This window comes from Setaria italica, chromosome VIII (genome assembly GCF_000263155.2).
Source record: "Setaria italica strain Yugu1 chromosome VIII, Setaria_italica_v2.0, whole genome shotgun sequence".
In the NCBI taxonomy this organism is placed as follows: domain Eukaryota; kingdom Viridiplantae; phylum Streptophyta; class Magnoliopsida; order Poales; family Poaceae; genus Setaria; species Setaria italica.
The window spans coordinates 2,346,537-2,364,388 of record NC_028457.1 but is presented as its reverse complement, the minus strand read 5'-3'; the positions used below and the strand labels follow the sequence as shown (position 1 = coordinate 2,364,388).

Below are 17,852 nucleotides of genomic sequence, written 5' to 3'. Positions count from 1 at the left end.
AAACTGTTTGCAAAAGCACGCGGCTGATCGATCAAGGTCGTGGATTAGCGCGAGCGAGTGATTAATGGCGGAAACGGGACCATCAACGGCGCCCATCATCAACATTGCACGCACGTGCCAAATGCGATCATCGCACGCCTGCCTCATCTATCTCTACTCTCTAGCCGCGAGCAGACGCGGAATCCACTCACACGTACGCTGGCTGCCCCCGCAGCCGGGACGACGGCAGGTAGCCGCCGCCATTGCTACACTTGCAAAGCTTTCTTTAAACGTGGATACGCATCGATCATGCACCAGTCGATTGTAACTAACGTCCCTTGCCTGACACGTCGGCCATGGCAGGGTCATCGTACGGCGCCGCGAGTTGAAATTGACCGGTGGCGTTGCTGCCGTTATAGAAGCTTCCTTCCGCTGTCCGATGAGAAGAAAAAATGTCCCCACGGATGACTTCTCCGAGCTTGCTTTCCGGCGACGCAAAGAGCGCGAGAGCGAGAGCGAGCTATCCGCCGTGGCTGCTGGCTTCTCATCCTTGCTCTGCTGACACCGGCCGGTCGGGCAGGAACATCTCGCTTTCTGACCCGTGATCCGACCACGCAACCTCCCCTTAATCACCCCATTTATAAACCAAACAAAACAAACGAACCACAGGCCGCTTCAAATCGACGCACAACCGCCCGGGAACCAACCAAGCTCCACGGATCCTGTTAAACAGAGCCGCCAGGTTGCCCCGTTTCCGTTTCATGGGTGGTCTCGGGGCCATGGACGCCGCCGGTGCCGCCACGCCGGCGGCCGTCGAGGACCTCCCGGCCGACGTCCTGGCCCTCGTCCTCCGCCGCCTCGACGGCGCGTCCCTGGCCGCCGTCGGGTGCGCGTGCTCCGCCCTCCGCGACCTCGCCGCCGACCCGGGCACCTGGCGCGGACTCTGCCTCGCCATGTGGCCCTCCCTTCGCGACGTCCCTTGCTTCTCCCGCGCCTCCGCCGGCGGTGGGCACTACTACCGCGCGCTCTTCGCCGACGCCTTCCCGTTCCCGGACACCACACCGTCGATACCGCCGCCGGCGGTGCCCGGATCGGCGGGCTCGCGGCCGCGATCACCCCTGCCCGCGCGCCTCGTCTCGGCCGTCGACCTCCACCACGGCGGCGCCTGCATCATGTCCCGCGTCGTGGAGACGGACGCCGCGTCGGGGTGGTTCCTGGGCGCGCCGTTCCGCGTCGACGCGCTCGTGCAGGAGGGCTTCACGGCGCCGTTGTCGCCGGCGACGACGATCGCGCCGGGGGACCTCGCGCTTAGCTGGATCCTCATCGACCCGGCCACCGGCCGCGCCCTCAACGCCTCCAGCCGCCGCCCGGTCTCCGTCGACCGCAAGTGGCTCACGGGCGACACCGTGGCGCGCTTCGCCATCGTGCTCCCCGGCGCCGACGCCGGTGGCTCCGACGTCGCACTGGAGGCCGCCGTGACGTGCGACGAGCGTCGCGGGCACGTGCGGGAGGTGAGCCTGTGCGCGGAGGGCGGCGACGGCGGCGGGGTCAGCGGCCGGGACGCGCTGGCCGCGGTCGCCGCGGCCATGGCCGGCGCGAGGCGGGGCGGCCGCGGCGCCGAGGGCGCGGCGAGGCAGCGGTACGAGGAGTTCGTCAGGGGAGAGAGGGCGCGCAAGGAGCGGAAGGCCAGGCGGGAGGGCATCGTCGACCTCTGCTGCTCCGGCGTCGGAGCCGCGGCGTTCCTCGGCTTCCTCGTCATGCTCACGCTCCGGTGAGAGGCGACGGCGTTGACTTGTACAGGGAGTGTAAAGACGATCGTGTTGGGGGTTGTACGGTCGGCTGTCACGATGAAATGTACAGCTGAGAGTTGCCATCATGCAGTGGCGTCCTTTTGCCGCTATTAATTCTTCAGAAAGCAAAGTTTAAGAAAAAGAAATACAATACTTTTCTAAAAGCAAAGTTTGTCCTAAAGACGTTTTGGTCTGAGGCACCATGGATTGATTTTTTTTTTATCTGACATGCACGCCTCAGCACTTTAGCAGACCTGATGCTCGCTTAGGCAAAGCAGAAACAGAACATATACGTAGTCCACCACCATTATATGGTTCAGTACTTCATCGCAAAAAATAGATTGAATTCGAACGTTCTTACACAAACCTACCTAATTTTACTTCCATTTTCCAGTTGCATAAGGGCATGTAGACCGTTTGTCGTCGTATGATGATATCACACCACATAAAAACACCTAAATAGACAGCTCTGGTTGTTTGTTAAGTCTTTAATGCCCGCATGTAGTCATGATCAATAGTAAATAAGACTTGTGTATACTATTGTGTTGCTTATTGAAAAAAGAAAGATGATGATACCTTTTGGAAACATGATATTCGAATATATTTATATTAATGTAATAGAACAAATTTTTCATAAATTAAATAAAACGTAATATGACTAAACAAGGAAAGCTTCGCTGTTGTTTGCGCGCACAAGGAAACAAAAAGATTCACACATGTTCATACCAGAGGCAGTAGCTTGACAGAGTCCAGGTGGATTGGTGGAAACTTCACAGTAGAATTAGGATCTTACTTTTGGGCAAGAAGAAAACTAAATCAGTTTTCGCATCCAAAACATTGAACAACTTATACGTTCTGAGGTAGTTGCTGCTCCTGCCGTCGTGCTGCACGCTATTGTTCTCAGCAAGCCGATGGATCTCCATAGCCACCTTTCGTCGAACACCTCGTTTACATCAGAAACACCGACTAAGCCAGAGGGGTGGGAGGCTCTGTCGCCGCTGTCCTCGCGACGGGTCGGGGTCACCGGGAGGAGGTTTCCACAGCGGCATTTCTTGCACTTGCAGCGCCGTTGCCGTGACTGGCGCCGGCGGTGATGGGTGATGCCGTTGCGCCCAAGCCGCGAACAACGGGGCGGTCCGTCATTGCTGCTCCAGCTACCGAGCTGCTTCCGCAACGGGCCACCATTGCCGCCTCCGTTGCCGCTGACCGGATGCAGAGATGGGATGGATTTTTGGCGCGCAGCTACCATCTTGCGCGCGTCAAAATCTGGATCCGAGCGCACCCGCAGTAGGATCCGCGCCGTCGACTCGAGAGGACGACCCTGTACAGCGGTCCTCTAGTTGGCGATTTGGTCTGGGACCACGAGCCCTTGCCGTCGCCTCACAAGACGACGATGGCGCCGTCTCCTCGCCATACGAGGGTGTTTTGTGCAAAAACTACCGGACACATACGGCACTCGGCGACGCGTTGTAGGTGCTGCTACGATGGAATGGAACCGATCGGGCCATGGGTCGGATCGGAATATCGGATCACGGGCGGGCGAGGGAAATGGAGCGGGGGAGGGGGCAATCGGCTGCGGCTGCGAGGGCCCCCGCGGCGGCATCGGTGGCGCTGGATCTGAGAGGGGCGCAGCAGCAGCAGGACGCTAGCAATCGTGGAGTGGAGAGGGATGGGTGCTTCCGGAACAATCACACAATTCACAACTCACGTCACGTGGTAGACAGGGGACGTGGAAGGGAGAGAGGACTGTTTGGGCCCAACTGGCTTGTCCTGTTGAGGCCCAGTTAGGTTAGTAGGCGCTGGATCATGCATGGGCTGTAACCGATCTATTGTCGAGGCCTGCCGCTGCGTGGCGCACAGGACTCACCACGCCACTGCCCATAGGGAGGGAAACAACCAAGAGACGTGACGTGACACGCACGAGGCCCCTGCGCCGCCGAGCACCGCGGCATGGCACCGCCGGCCTCAAGCAAAGCAGGCGAATGACAGCGCGCCCGACGAGCCGCCGCGCGTGCGCGAGGGCAGTGCAGTATCTCTCATGCATGGCGTGCGAGTGGTGAGGCAGTGACGTGGTCGCTCGGTCGCCCCTGCCGCCCTAGGACGGACGGACGGGAAGTCCCGAGGCGGCGGCCGGGCGCGTGAAAAGGCGCGCCAGGGATCAGGTCTGGGAGGAGACAGGATGAGAGGGATGGAGCTGCCACTAGCCGGGGGATACGCTGCGCCGATCCATTGGACAGGTACATGGTACTACACGTCGTCAGAGTCAGAGGGCGTCGCCTTGCCGTATAGCCGCGCACGCCAACTTGCATGAGGGCGGCGTCTCTGCTGACTGCTTCCGCGATCAGATCGCAAGTTGGTTGGCGCGCATCATCTCGCGCCCAGGACTCTCCATCAGTAGAGTAGAGAAGAGAAGAGACGGGTCCAAGACTGCGTGCACAAAGCACATTGCCTGCGGCCTGCAAGGCGGTGGACTGGGGATAAGCTTTTCTTTCTTTTTACTGTGGGCGCGCCGCGGGCAGCGTATCTTTTTACTACCGGTCCGTCGGTCTCCACTGCGCTCGTCGAACCGTCTGGTAGTCTCTGGTAGTCTCTGGTCTGGCCGTTTGGGGCTTCCTTCGAACCGAAGAGATGTGTTCATCCATCACTGGTAGTCTGCGCACGGCACGGCACGGCGCGCGCGAACCTTTTGCTGTTCGTCTTGAAGACTGCCTTGGCAGCGTGAAGCGTTTTGCTCCGATCCTGACAGCAGGATTAGCAGCAGGCAGATCCTCCAGTGCCGGCAGTGCGAGAGAGCAGGCGGTTCAGCTGGCCGCGATACCATTGGACCCCGCCGCCGACAAGGCCGGTAATCAACGGTCAACACACGTTTGTCCCCACACCATCACAGATTACTACGCTACGCCCTAGTCGTATTCATAATCCGTTAACCATTTGTAGGTCCTTGGTGAGGACGACGGCGAAACCAGGAACTCAAAAGTGATCATGAGAACACGAGTAATACGATGATTTTAGATAGGTTCGGATCTCCGGAAAGTAATACCCTACGTCCTTTTATGCGTGAATTGCATTGCTCGGGATTGTTCGATATTGGGATACCCTCGACCACGAGTTACAAGTCAGTTTGAATCTAATCTACTCGATAGTTACATGGAAATTAATCTGAGTCGGACTACAATACGCATTCCATGATATCCGGGCAGATTTGGACTGTCTTGTTATCTTAACGTGTACTCCAAGTAACTTCATATCCTTAACCCGCACGCCCTAATTGGGCGGGCACACTTGTTAGGCCCGAACAGTATCCTGGTCGGTAGGGATCCATGGGTACCCGTATCCCTTAAGCCCCCGAGCGATGTGTAGGTGAACAGGAACTTGAGGTCATCACAGCGAAGCTTGAAATGAAGTCGGCTAAAACTGCGATGGCATCATGGTGACGGAGAGAATGCGCAGTGCTAAAAAAGAAGAAAATCCGAGCGAACGTAGAGCCAACGCGTAGAGTGAAGACGAGTGCCGAATTGATCGATGCGGGCATCAAACAGGTCGAAGCGAAGGTTAAGGAGAGCGTCGCAAGACGCACTCCGTAGGAGTAGCCCCCGAACATTGAAGTGATTAGAATAATCGGTTCAATAGTCAAAGAAGAAAAGGTTGTCTCCTGAAGCAAGTCCTAGTGCCCGAGCACAAAGATAGGCGCAACCATGGAGGCCCGCCGACCAAAAGTACACGTCCAAATCTCTGGAGATAAGGACTGGTGCAATGATAAATAAGCGACAAAGATGCCTGCTCATGGGAGTACTACACCATCTGAGCAACTTCACGATTCCCGTCAGTACTTGAAGATCAGACCAAGCATCACGTGAACACTGTAGAGCCATATCGGTATGGGAAAGCCTTGTCGTGAACCCTCATGAGTTCACTGTAGCACTTTGGATGTTTAGCGAGCGGTCAGGCTATAAATAGACCAAAGTTCATCATGAAGAGCCATGGCCCGAGTAATAACGCTTGTAGGCTTGAAGCTTATAGTTTTTGATAGGACTAGCACCCGCCCAGAAGCCTGATGCTAGAAGAATTCTCATAAGGAAAACCTGGATGCTCCTTCCCTTCGCAGTCTCTTTGATGAAGCCAGGAGGTGACGATGCTAGAAGAATCCTTGTGAGGAGGCTGCATCGTGAACCGTGTCACTTTGTTCGGGACACTGTTAGGGGAAGTGTTTCGCACAGCTTTCTTGTATTGTGTTTTTTTTTCTTTTTTTACATTGTAGCTTCTTATCCTGGGATGTCAGCTATTTCAAAGTTATTCACAGGCATTTGTAATATGTATTGGCAATAATACTTCCAGGGAATATGATTGTAGCTGAATAAAAATATACCCCTTCATCTGAATGTGGGGATTTATAGTGCCACAGGGGCACACCCGCCAAAATTAGGTGCCCAGCCCCTAGGGACAAGGATTGGCGAAGCCATGGAGGCACGCCGACCAGAATTAGGCGCCCAGCCCCTCGAGGATGAGGACTGGCAGAGCCGCAGAGGCACGTCGACCAGAATTAGGCGCCCAGCCCCCGAGGATAAGGACCGACGGAGCCGCGAAGGCACGCAGTTAAAAGCGCAACGTAAAACCCGCAGATCCTATCCCACGCACGCGGCGCTAACGAAAAAACTCGCAAATTTTGCCTGGCACATTGCGCCACAATAACGGGAGGTCCGCAATTTCTGTCCGTAGGTTACGCCGTCATCCCCCTCAAAAGCGCAAGGTGTCACAGAGCCGTTTTCACTTCTATCTTGAACACTCACAGCGTCGCCGCCACAGTCCACTGAGCACTTCGCTGCCGCACTCACGAACCCTAGGCCGTGCCGCTGCAATCCCCGTTCTGCTCGCGCACATTCTGTCGCCGCCACTCGAGCTGTCGTGCCACTATCGCCAAAGCCGTCGTGCCACCGTATGCGCATCAAAACTCGAGCCACCATTAGATCAAAATCTCAAGGTGTACAGCTTGAAGAAATGGCGCAAGCAAATATTCTGGAGCCATCTGCCATCGAGATGAAGTCCGTGATGACCCAAGAATCGTTACAAGCCCTTGTCGACTGAGGTCTCCTCGGGCCGCAGGCTCTGCTGGATTGGAAGCCCACCGCCAGCCAAGATTTCCCGTCAGAGGACACGGCGGAGACGGTGGTCTTCGCGCTGTTCTTCGAGCACGGGTTCGGGATCCCGTGCGAGATTTGTTCCGGGGCCTTCTGTTCTACTACTGAATCGAGCTAGTACATCTCAATCACAACTCAATTTTAGACATTGCGGTCTTCATTCACCTATGTGAGGCATATTAGGATATCCCCCCGCATTTTGATCTCTGGAAATATTTGTATCATCTGAAGCCTGTGTCAAGTAAGGGGAAACAGGCATGGGTTGTTGGGGGTTGTGGGTTCTCGCTGTGGCCTAAGAAAGTACAAGAATATTTTGATCTGCAGCTGAAGGAGTCCAACAAAGGTTGGCATAAGGAGTGGTTCATCATTGCCAATCAGCAGCCCAAGTTGCCGCCATACACAGGGTACGGGCCAGCGGTGATGCCCGTGTGGTCGAACTAGCCGACCTTGGAGAAACAGGTCCAGGTGAATGAGTTGCTGGCGAAGATTGCCGACTTAAAAGCACGGGGACTGACAGCCGCGGCCATCAGTATCAACTTCAGCAAGAGGTTGATCCAACGAATCAAGCACTAAGTGCACCTGACGTACGAGTATTCAGGGCTAGAGGACCCGACCCGGGATGTGCAGCGCAAGGTGTCCAAAGAAGAAATTATCAACTGGGTGTCCAAGTTCTTCGGGGGCGTGATTAGGAACAAAAACTGCCCCAAAGCATACTCATTGAAGAGGCCGCCATCCAACCCGGTAAGATTGCGGATTTCAGATTTGGCGTACTGCATGTCCTTCTGTGACTATTCTGAATAAAACTATGTTTTGATCAGGACGACATGTTTATATACTTTCCCTCGGCACCACTGCCTGGAGGGGTCGACTAGCGATGACCCAAGATCCGTCCGACCGTTGAGGCCAACGTGCCGCTCGCCGACCTTCAATGGGATTCGGACTCTTCCTTTGGGTCGGACGAGGGTGTGACAGAAGGGGCCGGCTAGCCCCAAGGCTCTGAGCCGGTTGGGCATCGGACACGGTAGACCGTGCACAAGCAGGCTGTCTCTAAGGTGCCGCAGTTGAGCGGGAGAGGAGGAAGATGGCCAGAAGAAAAAGGAGAAGGCTGCCCTGACCAGGTCGGGTAGCGATGTGGACGAGGACTCCGACACGCTGAGCCCGACCGTAAAGAGAAAGAAATTGGAGCTCCAGGAGACCACTGCGGCTGAAGCGGCACACGTCAAGGAGACGCTGAAGGTGAAGATCCGTGGCAGGCCCAGCGAAGATACATCAGCGCCGCCACCACCATTGCGCCCCATGTACCGAGTGAAGAAGAAGAGCACCCTGTAAGTGCCGCCTACTTATGCTATCTGTGTTGCAATTATGGTTGCCGACTAACTTGTGTGAATTGCTTGTTGTGCTGGTGATGGAGGACCACCATGCTGTCCGATGATGGTGGCGTACAACTGACCAGCTGCTCAGCCCAGACCGAGGCGACCAGCGGTCACACCATGGAAACGTCCCTGCCCCCGAAGGCCAGAGTTGATAAGGATGGTCGCACCGAGGTAGTCGATCTGACTCCAGCGCTGCAACGTGATGAAGCCGGCTTCGGAGTTGCAAATATAGCCCCGGTTGACCCTAAGGTCGAGAAGGCAGCTGATGAGGGGGCTAGAGCCAAGCCTCAACAAGAGGAGCTGCCCAAGGATGACCTGCTCCCGGAGAGGTCTGCTGAGGATGCTGACCTTGGTGTGGTTCATGAAGATGAGCCTGACCCCAAGGATTTCTCCGACACGGATGTAGCAGAGGACGTAGCGCGGGATAAGGAAGACCTTTACAAGCTGCGAAAAATATCCCTGGACGCCGACGAGCTGTTGTTTGTAAGTGCATTTGCCAACTTGTGTTTAAATCCAAGTTTCCTTGAAGAATTCTGGATGTTGAAATGTAAACAGAATCTGGCCACCCACGAGCGGAAGAGGACAAAAGGGACTCGGCGGGCCGAGTATTATCGTTTGAAAGCGGAGCGCCTTGAAGCCGAGCTCCAAAAGGCCAAAGAGGATGCCGCCAACCAGCTCCTATAGAAGAGCATGGAGAAGGATGTGCTTGCTGCGCACATGAGAGGTATGCTGTGCCGACCTATTTTAATCAGTTTTGTCCTTGCCACCCTAATGCTGATGTGAACTTGTTTGGGCACGCAGATGCCGCGATGAGGGAGCAAAGACTCCACCGGTACCTCAAGGAGTGCGAGGGCTCCAATGCACGCCTTCAGCAAGAGCGTGACATAGCGGTCAAGAGTGAGTATGTGGTATCACAGAAGCTGGCCTATGAAGCCAATGCACATCATTATGCATGCATCACAACACCTTTGCACGACATGCATCACAAGCATCATTATGCATAATTGAGCATCATGAACATCCTTTTGTGCATAGTTAAGTATCATGAGCATCACTTGTGCATAAATAAGCATTTTGACCGTGCATTACTTAAGTTCCTAGAAATTTTTATTTATTGTTAAAAAACCAAATTTGTGAAGCAACCCCAATTTCTTCTACACAAATATGCCTCCTGTTATTTTATTCAAATACTAGATACCATTTAGTGATTTTACAAATTTTTACCCAATTTTTTAGAGATGTTTGATTGTGCTAAAAGTTCATTTAAAGTTCAATTTTAGCTATTTTGTTTTGTCAATTGTGTGGGTGAGTTGGATGTCGGGTTCCTTGAGGGGGGTGTATGTGACACCCGGCCCAATTTGTTGGTCCAGTGTGGTCCATGAGCGCATGTTTAGTACCACCTTGCTAGTTGAGCAAGGGTGGAGCCAACTTATAAGCCTTTGTCAACTAGCCATAGCACCTTCGGGTTAGCGAGGAAGTCCTTCATACTCTCGAGAAAAACAACGCCAGGACGGGATGCCATCGAGGTCGCCAAGAGGATCTCGCAACCATTCCTACCTAGCACGCCAACTGTCAAATTTATAAGCCCAGCAGTCTACCAGGGGTTTACCCAAGTGGTTGATTTGTAGGTGAGGGCGATTGCGAAACCAAGAACTCGAAGGTGATCGCGAGAACACGAGGGATACGAGGGTTTTAGACACGTTCGGATCTTCGGAGAGTAATACACTACGTCCTGTATGCGTGGATTGTATTGCTCGGGATTATTTGATGATGGGATACCCTCAGGGGGTGCCCTTGGCCACCTTATATAGGCTGAGAACTAAGAGTTACAAGTCGATTTGAATCTAATCTACTCGGTAGTTACATGAAAATTACTCTGAGTCGGATTACAATACGCGTTTCATGATATCCGAGCAGATTTGGATTATCTTGTTATTTTGTACTCCAAATCAAGTAACTACCTGTTCTCAGCCGCATGCCTTGATCGAGCACCACTCAGACCAGTATCCTGATCGGTAGAAATCGGTAGAAGCCCGGTAGAAGTCTGTGGGTACCCTCACTCACCGAGGGGTAATCGCCTGATCGGATGGATGGGTTTCGCCAAGGCACCGCACTGCCGAATCGGTGGCGCGCTGCTGCTTGGTCTTCTAGGCCCTTCCGCCCGGCGTCCATCCCCGGCCACCCGGACTGTTCATTGTCGAGGCACGTCGCGCCGGTGCTGGCTGACATGCGGGGCCCCGCTCCCTCCAAAAGCGAACTCAACTCACGGGCCCAACCCAGGCGCGCCAGCAGTGGCGCCCATCCGCCCTCACGTGTGCAGTCGCGAAGGCCACGTCACCGAGACAAAGGCACTTCCGCACCTGGTGGGGAATCACCCCAACTGACCAGTGGACCCCACAGCCCCGAAGGCCTCGGGCCACGAGCCCGCCTCTCTCGACTCTCTGCATGCTGGTCGCGGCGTTGGGTCGCTCCGCGTGTCCCTCCACGGCCTGCTGCGTGGAGGAGAGCGCGCTGGGCTGCTGCCGCCTCGCCACGTGGCGATCGCGGACGGGCGAGATTGGCTCGTGCCCGCCCCATCGGACGCTCCCGGGCGAGGTCGCGGCGCGGGCACAAGACCACCTGTCCTGCTCGGCTGCTCCCCCACACCCCGCCGCGCCGCCTCTGGGAGCCGGGAGGGATCGGAGGAGATATTTATTCGGGGGCCCCCAGCCCGGCCGTACTCGCTTTGGCTTGTCACCGTCGAACCCAAGCGATTAAGCGCAAGCTCGGCTCGGCTGCCCCCATCCCCCACCCCGCCGCTCTTACAAAAACCTCCCTCTCCCCTCCTCTTGCTCGGCGATCCATCTAATCGATGCGAGGAGGCCACTGTTGACTCCCATCCCTCCCTCCCCCCTGCCGCCATGTCTGACGACAGCGACGGGCAGAGGCAATGCCGCCGCGGCGTCACCGTCGACGTCGAGCTCGACGCCGCCATGGCGCTCGCCGACATGGCCGGGGTCGGGCCGGCTGCCACCCCTGGCGGCGGCAACCACCCGCGCTCTTCTCATCAGGTGAAGCCCATCCCCTCAGAGTCGAATTCGATCTCGTCCCTGGCCTCTCACCCACTTGCCGTCGCTACATGATTCAATTCTTGACGGTTACTGCTTTCCAGGCTGCCGCCGCGGCGCCGCCGACAGCGGAGGGAGAGGACGATTTGGCGAGCACGCGGCTGAGCCTTGAGCTCGGCAAGGTCGGCATCCAGTCCGCGTCCCCCTGCTCCAGCAGCTCCAGCGCCGGCCACCCGCACCCCCAGCCTTCGGCACAGCATCAGCCGCACCCCGTGCCCGAGGCGGCGGCGACGGGGTACGGCCCCCGGCCCCGGCACACGCTCACCGAGGTACCCTACTCGCGCCGCGCGCTCGCAATTCCGGTGATCTCTCCCTTTCACCAGCGCGCCGTTCATATGTGTGTAGGCCGAGAAGGAGGCGAAGCGGCTGCGACGCGTGCTGGCCAACCGGGAGTCCGCCCGCCAGACCATCCTCCGGCGCCAGGCCATCCGCGACGAGCTCGCCAGGAAGGTCGTCGACCTCTCCTCCCAGAACGAGAACATGAAGAAGGTGCGACCGATCTTCAGATTCCGTTACTTGCGACAGTAGTGTGATTGATTGTTGTACAACCTGCTGATGATCACCATCCAACTGACGGTCGTGAAAGTTTCTTGTCTTATTCCTATGACCCTGACCTGACCTGTTGGTGTGCAGGAGAAGGACATGGTGATGCAGGAGTACCTCTCGCTCAAGGAGGCCAACAAGCAGCTCAAAGAACAGGCACACCACCATCACCACCATCGCTTTCGCTTTCGCTTTAATCCTGTACTTGCTTGACTAGACAGATTACGTCGTCCGCTGCATGATCGACGATTAAACAACTGTATTATCCAAAGCATGATGTTGCCATTGTTAGGCAGACAGGAATCTAGTACGTTCCAAGCCTCCAGTTGTGCCCCTCGACGGAGGCCACATGACACCCAAAGCTTTTCTGGCCACTACAAGGTCGATGCCGTACACCTAGCTGCTACGGAGGAGCATGCTAGTTGTGGTTGTGGTGCTCGATTTGTGTTCGTTGTCAAAGTGCTTCTTGCTGTTGTACGCATGTCACGCTGACAGAGACATCTTATATCGGATAATGATAGAACGAACAATCTCTTCCTTCTTTTCCTTTTCCTTTCCCTGGCCTTTTGGTCGGCACACCCAGCTCGGTAGCTAGCTCGGTGCAATGCCGACGCTGGCCGCATGGGGTGCGTCCGCGTAGGGTAGTCAGCTCAGGTGTTCTCCCTTCTAGTCGGTTCAGCAGACTGGCCTTCCCTGGGGAGAAAAGTTGCTGCACGCAGCCGTGTCCTCGGTGTCGTTTGCAGCGTCGCGCGTCACCTGGTCACCGCACCACGTCGGCACAGCTCGTCTTTTTGTCGCCGGAGTTATCATCGGTCTTGCTGTCACACCACGTCGGAATTAGCTGTTTCAGAGCCGAAGAGGCGCCGCAGGTCCTGATCGATTCGTCACTTCCAATTCTCTGCAGGTGGCGAGGACGACCAAGAAAGCCCCGGTGACGACGGCGGTGACCGCGGCGGTGCCCATGCACGTGGCGGCGGTGCAGCAGCAAGCGGCGGAACCCATGGCGGCTGCGGCGGCGTCGCCGCCGGCCACGCCGCCGCAGCCGGGGTTTCTGTACACCGCGGCGCCGCCGGTGCCCTACGTCTGGGGCTCGTGGCCGCCCGGCGCCGGGTACGAGCACCACCACCATCACGGCAGCCCACCGCCGGCGCTCTGCCTGCCGCCCTGCGCGTGGTACTACCCCGTCGTGGCGGACCCACGCGGGTCGCCGTCGGCCGCGTACGCGGGGACGCAGCAGCAGCAGCAGCAGGCGGCGTTCCAGCCGGAGCCCGCGGGGAGCGGGGGCGGGAGCCCGGCCGGCGGCGCGACGGCCGAGGAGGACACCGACGACGACCCCTGCTCGCTCACGCTTGGCCTCGACATCGCCGCCGACAAGCGGAGCGCGCCGGTCAGCATCGACGCCCGGGGCGGCGCGGGGCCGAGCGACAGGGACAAGGCGGCGACGGCGGCGGAGGCGAGGAAGCGGAGGAAAGAGCTGACCAAGCTCAAGCACATGCACGCCGCCGGCCGCCCCGGGGCCGAGCAGTGGTAGTAGGCGCGCGGCACGGCGGCAGGCATTGACACACTAATGACAGGGGGCTCTTGCACTACGGCATAGCATTGGTGATACGGCGGCGACGGTGACTCCATTGGATCGATCTGATCTCTTCTTTGGATCGATTGCTTTCGTGTTTCTTTTGGTTTAGGTAGGCAGGATGCAGGAAGGTTTGCATGCATACGCATTTGGTCATGTTTCTGAAGCCTCAAGGCAATTGGAGGAGAGGAAATGTTTTCTGTTTTTCGTAGTATTCTTTGCTGCAATATGTAACTGGAGAAGAAACAACTACTAAGCTAGTAGTATTAGTATTTCTCGATGATGTAGCATCGGAGGTCATGTATAATGTAACGATTCTTTCTGTAGGATTTTTATACCACCAGCGAGCAAGATTAAGGCAATACAACGTCTCCTTTCAAGGATATGCATGAGCCTCAGATTTCGTTCTTATTTCTCACTACCCGTAGAAAGGCATGATTTTTTTCACACAGGAGCGAGACAGAAACAAGGGGATTGGTCAGCACAAGTTTAGCTTCATTCCTGGTAAGCAAACACTCTTCTCATTTTCGAATTTGAGGCATTCAGATTCATTCAGTTGTGCAGTGCGTATACCCAACAAGACGAAAGTTGTGCAGTACTTCCTCCGCGTAAAAAAAAAACAAGTTATTATGTGCAGTACTTCCTCCGTGTCAAAAAAAAACAAGTTATTATGTGTGATTAAATATTTTGAGTAACTTGTTTTTGGGACACGTATATAAGAGGAGATTTCGCCTTGCTAAAAAGTGGAGCTTGCGGGTAATTTGTTTGGAGAAAAAGCCGGATTATTAGATATTCGCCGTGGTTAATGTTAAGTGCCATTGGATCTACCGTAGATCATATAATCTGGGTAAAAAAAATCACATCCCAATCCAAACTCTTTGGATTATCGTGTATTTTTCCTAGATTTTTGGAGGGTAATGACTGCTTTCCAGCCGGCTGTAATTTCGTCCACCTGCACGGACTCGTCAATCTGCGCTGACTCATTCATTGCGCAAACAGGTTTTCCATGTGCGCGGGCCCCACAATGTGCTGATATTCTCTCCGCCATTCCTTCTTCCCAACAGAGGCACTCTTATCTTCTTCACCCCTCTCTCTCTCTACCTCCAGTATCTTCACCAAATGGTGGTGAGGGAGTGGCGCGCGCGCGCGGCGGCCCCCGGTGAGGGCCTGCGGCGGCGGCCTCCAGGGCGTGCGCGACGGCAGCCCCCCCCGGCGACGGAACGCGGCGGTGGCCCCCGGCGAGAGCCTGCGGCGCTGCCCCCGCGGCGGCCTCCCGGCGAGGGAACGTGAGGACGGCCCCCGGCGAAGGCCTGCGCAGCGGCGCCCCCCGCGGAGGCCTCCAGGGCGCACGGCGGCGAACCCCGGCGAGGGACCCACGGCCGCGAGGAAGGGCTCGCAAGGGTCGTGGTGCCGTCCTGCACCAGGGGCACGCTCACTGGCTCTCTCTCGAGTGGTTGTGATACTAGCATTTGTCTGAGTTTTTGCTCCCTGGTTCCTGTCCTCCTGATTTAGGCAATAAAATGGACCTGATTAGGCAAACATGTTATTCGAGACAAGCAAAAATATGGTTCCCAATAAGCAACTTAGTAGTCCAGGTTTCAGATGCCAATTACATGAATTGTAATTTTGTGGATGCGTTCATTTCTGTATGTGAAGTGAACTGTGAAGTGAAAGTGCTACATTTGCAGGGACTTCATCTCGGTTGTTCCCCTTTCAGTGAAGAAACTATGTGGCTTTAAATGATGTTAATTTGCCTATACATTTGTTCTAAATTGCTTCTAAGTTTATTGTAGTATGCGTTTAGCTTTTAACAAAACTGCTTGGTACTGTATGAGAAAAATAGGATCAAAACATATTGAAGCGAGATCTTGAAGCTTTTGCTGAGACCAACACGATGGTGCAATCAGATTTTGGTTTTGATGCTCGGTTGTAAAGACACGGATTTTTTAACCTGGCAATCTTTTCTTTGTTTTTTTTTGAATCTTACTGGTGGAGTTGCTCTGCCGCGTTCGGCTAGGCTGAATCTGGCTGGCTAGGCTGTTTCGAGCTAGGCTGATAAGCGCAGTCGTTTGGCAGTTTGGCAGCCCACACGCAGCCGTTCGGCTGCAGCACCGACGCTTGGCCTCCTTTCCTCTTCCTCTCTCATTTTCTTCCCCGCATCGCATCTCTATCCACTTCCCTCTCGCTCCCTCTGCGTTGCGTTGTACCCAGCGTCTCCCTCTCCGACGACGGCTTCCATTTGTCCTCGATGCGGCATCCACGAAGCAGGTCTAACACGAGGTGAGCTTTTCGTCGCCTGTGCCGTACCATTCACCCCCACCGCGTAGGAAGGTCATCTACCCGCAGCGTCAAGACACCCGGGGTCAAGCCGGCCGCTAGGGATCCAGCTCGCCGTCCAGCACGCCAGCCGGGATTCGGGCTTGCGACGGCGGCCGTCTCCACCGCGGCACCCCCTCGCCTGACAACTCGAGCAAGAAGTCCAGCAGCAGATCTCCCATCCGCCACATCGTGGCCCTAGTGTCGCCATAGCCCGAGGAAGCCCCCCATTCAGATCCAGGTAATCCTTGTTTACCGCCATATGCTTCTTCCTCAAGATGACTGAAGCTGGACAGCAATAGCAAAAGGAAATATTTAGAGTGATGTTATTGGATCTAAAGCCTGCTCATTGTTGAGGCAGGTGAATGTGTGGCGGTAGGCCTTGGGTACAAAATTGAATACCTTAGAAGTGTATATTATCCTGTTATTGATTACTATTGATACATATGGGTGTAGGTTTATATTTTCTCTCCACCTCTAAAAGTTTCCATCGGACTCAGATCCTTGTCCCTCTCACTTGATGAATCACATATAAATTGATAAAGCTCATTCAAATAAAATCTGAGAATGAATTGATTGACTTGTTAATTTTCTCTGTTTGGGTAAACTGCACCTACTAGTACTATTAATTGCTCTATGAATGGTCGAAATGGTTTTGAAATCATATATACACATGTTTTTTTTTTACATTCTTCGCTTTGGAATGATATATATTCATCTGTACAAATGATGACCACAAATACTAAAGGATGTCAAATATAAGTTGTTTTGAGAGAATTCATCTTAATTACCTTCTTGCTTGTCCGCACCTGCTTAATGTTAGTTATGTTTTAGACCAATCGTTGTCTGAATTAAGAAGTTTATATTATTTGCCATTGTCAAGTTTTTTATGTGTGCTTGTACCTTTCCTAAGAATTCTTTCTTGTTGCTTATGTAAATGCCTTTTTCGGTTATTTCTACAGTTAACAGTATGTGATCCAACCTTGGTAGCTAATGTTATATCTTCTGCTTGGTCAGAAACTTGAGCTATAATTCACTGACAGGAAGCTTACCACCTGGTTTAGGCCAACCTTCACTTGTGTCACTGTAAGTTTATGATTTCTTCTTGTTCATGAGATCCAAAATAGTAATACTGGATCCTGCAAAGATAAAAACATAATGTGTTGTCATTGCAGCTATCATTCTTCTGCAAGATGTTGATGGAGATAATAGCATACATGATGCTGAGACAACCTAACATTGTCTTTTCAACCTAATAGCAAAAAAATAATATTGAATTAAGTAAATTTGCTTAAATTGCATGTATTTTTCTTTTTCATCTGATTAGTCATTTGGTTTACTATTTGAGCTCATGTGTTTGCTCATAACAAAAGATCAAATGTTTTGATTTCCCTTCCCTATTGAGGTCTTTGTTTGATGTACGTACAACATCCTGACCTTCTGCCATCTCATTCAAATGAATGAAATTGGATATGCATGTGGTTGCTTTTATTGGATTAGTAAATACATTCTGGTACTTTAGGCAAGTTTTCCTCATATTCATATATCACTTTTTATTTTACTTATACTGAGAGAAATTTGTAGCCCCCATGAACACAATTATTAACTTACCAGTTCATAAATTTATCATATTGTGTTTCCTTTGTAACAATTCAAAATATAGGATTACATTCCTGAATTAACTTATTATCTCAATGATGCCAGTCAGTATGCCTGTTAATTACTCATTAGTGTATGTCTCTACGAGATTTGCATATAGCCATGATTAGTATGCCTGCCTGTCAAATTCTGGTCCCTTTTATCTATAGATTATATTTCTAGCTTGCATAAAGGTTTATGCAAGTTTATTGCTTCTCTGAATTGGATTGTCCTCAAGTGCTTTAACTAAATTCCGGTACAATGTTGAGTGCAAATTTGAAGCATTAATCTAACAATATTTTCTTTTGCACATATGCAGTCCTCTACAACAAGCCTACTTCCAGTACACTCTTGTCCTTTGCAACGATACCCACACTGGCATCGTCATCCACTTCTTC

General features: G+C 53.7%; 3 protein-coding genes across 3 annotated transcripts; all 3 read left to right on the top strand.

Annotated features, from left to right (window-relative positions):
- Window positions 1-254: 254 nt before the first annotated feature.
- On the top strand, window positions 255-1,933 carry LOC101761187 (probable F-box protein At2g36090). The gene has a single exon (XM_004978656.3). The coding sequence runs from the start codon at window positions 741-743 to the stop codon at window positions 1,752-1,754; it is 1,014 nt and encodes a 337-aa protein (XP_004978713.1). The 5' UTR covers window positions 255-740; the 3' UTR covers window positions 1,755-1,933.
- Window positions 1,934-11,063: 9,130 nt separating this feature from the next.
- On the top strand, window positions 11,064-13,060 carry LOC101760782 (bZIP transcription factor 16). Its single transcript, XM_012848458.2, has 4 exons — window positions 11,064-11,327; window positions 11,429-11,653; window positions 11,730-11,873; window positions 12,018-13,060. Exons 1-4 carry the CDS (start codon window positions 11,178-11,180, stop codon window positions 12,138-12,140), a joined length of 642 nt encoding a protein of 213 aa, XP_012703912.2. The 5' UTR covers window positions 11,064-11,177; the 3' UTR covers window positions 12,141-13,060.
- Window positions 12,928-13,861, top strand: LOC111258234 (atherin-like). The gene has a single exon (XM_022829184.1). It carries the CDS (start codon window positions 12,928-12,930, stop codon window positions 13,456-13,458), a length of 531 nt encoding a protein of 176 aa, XP_022684919.1. The 3' UTR covers window positions 13,459-13,861.
- The last annotated feature ends 3,991 nt before the right edge of the window (window positions 13,862-17,852 follow it).

Coding starts and splice junctions, on each gene's coding strand:
- LOC111258234 (XM_022829184.1), top strand. CDS start 12,928: ATGGCGGCTGCGGCGGCGTCGCCGCCGGCCACGCCGCCGCAGCCGGGG.
- LOC101760782 (XM_012848458.2), top strand. CDS start 11,178: ATGTCTGACGACAGCGACGGGCAGAGGCAATGCCGCCGCGGCGTCACC. Junction 11,328..11,428: donor ACCCGCGCTCTTCTCATCAG/GTGAAGCCCATC, acceptor ACTGCTTTCCAG/GCTGCCGCCGCGGCGCCGCC. Junction 11,874..12,017: donor AGAACGAGAACATGAAGAAG/GTGCGACCGATC, acceptor GTTGGTGTGCAG/GAGAAGGACATGGTGATGCA.
- LOC101761187 (XM_004978656.3), top strand. CDS start 741: ATGGGTGGTCTCGGGGCCATGGACGCCGCCGGTGCCGCCACGCCGGCG.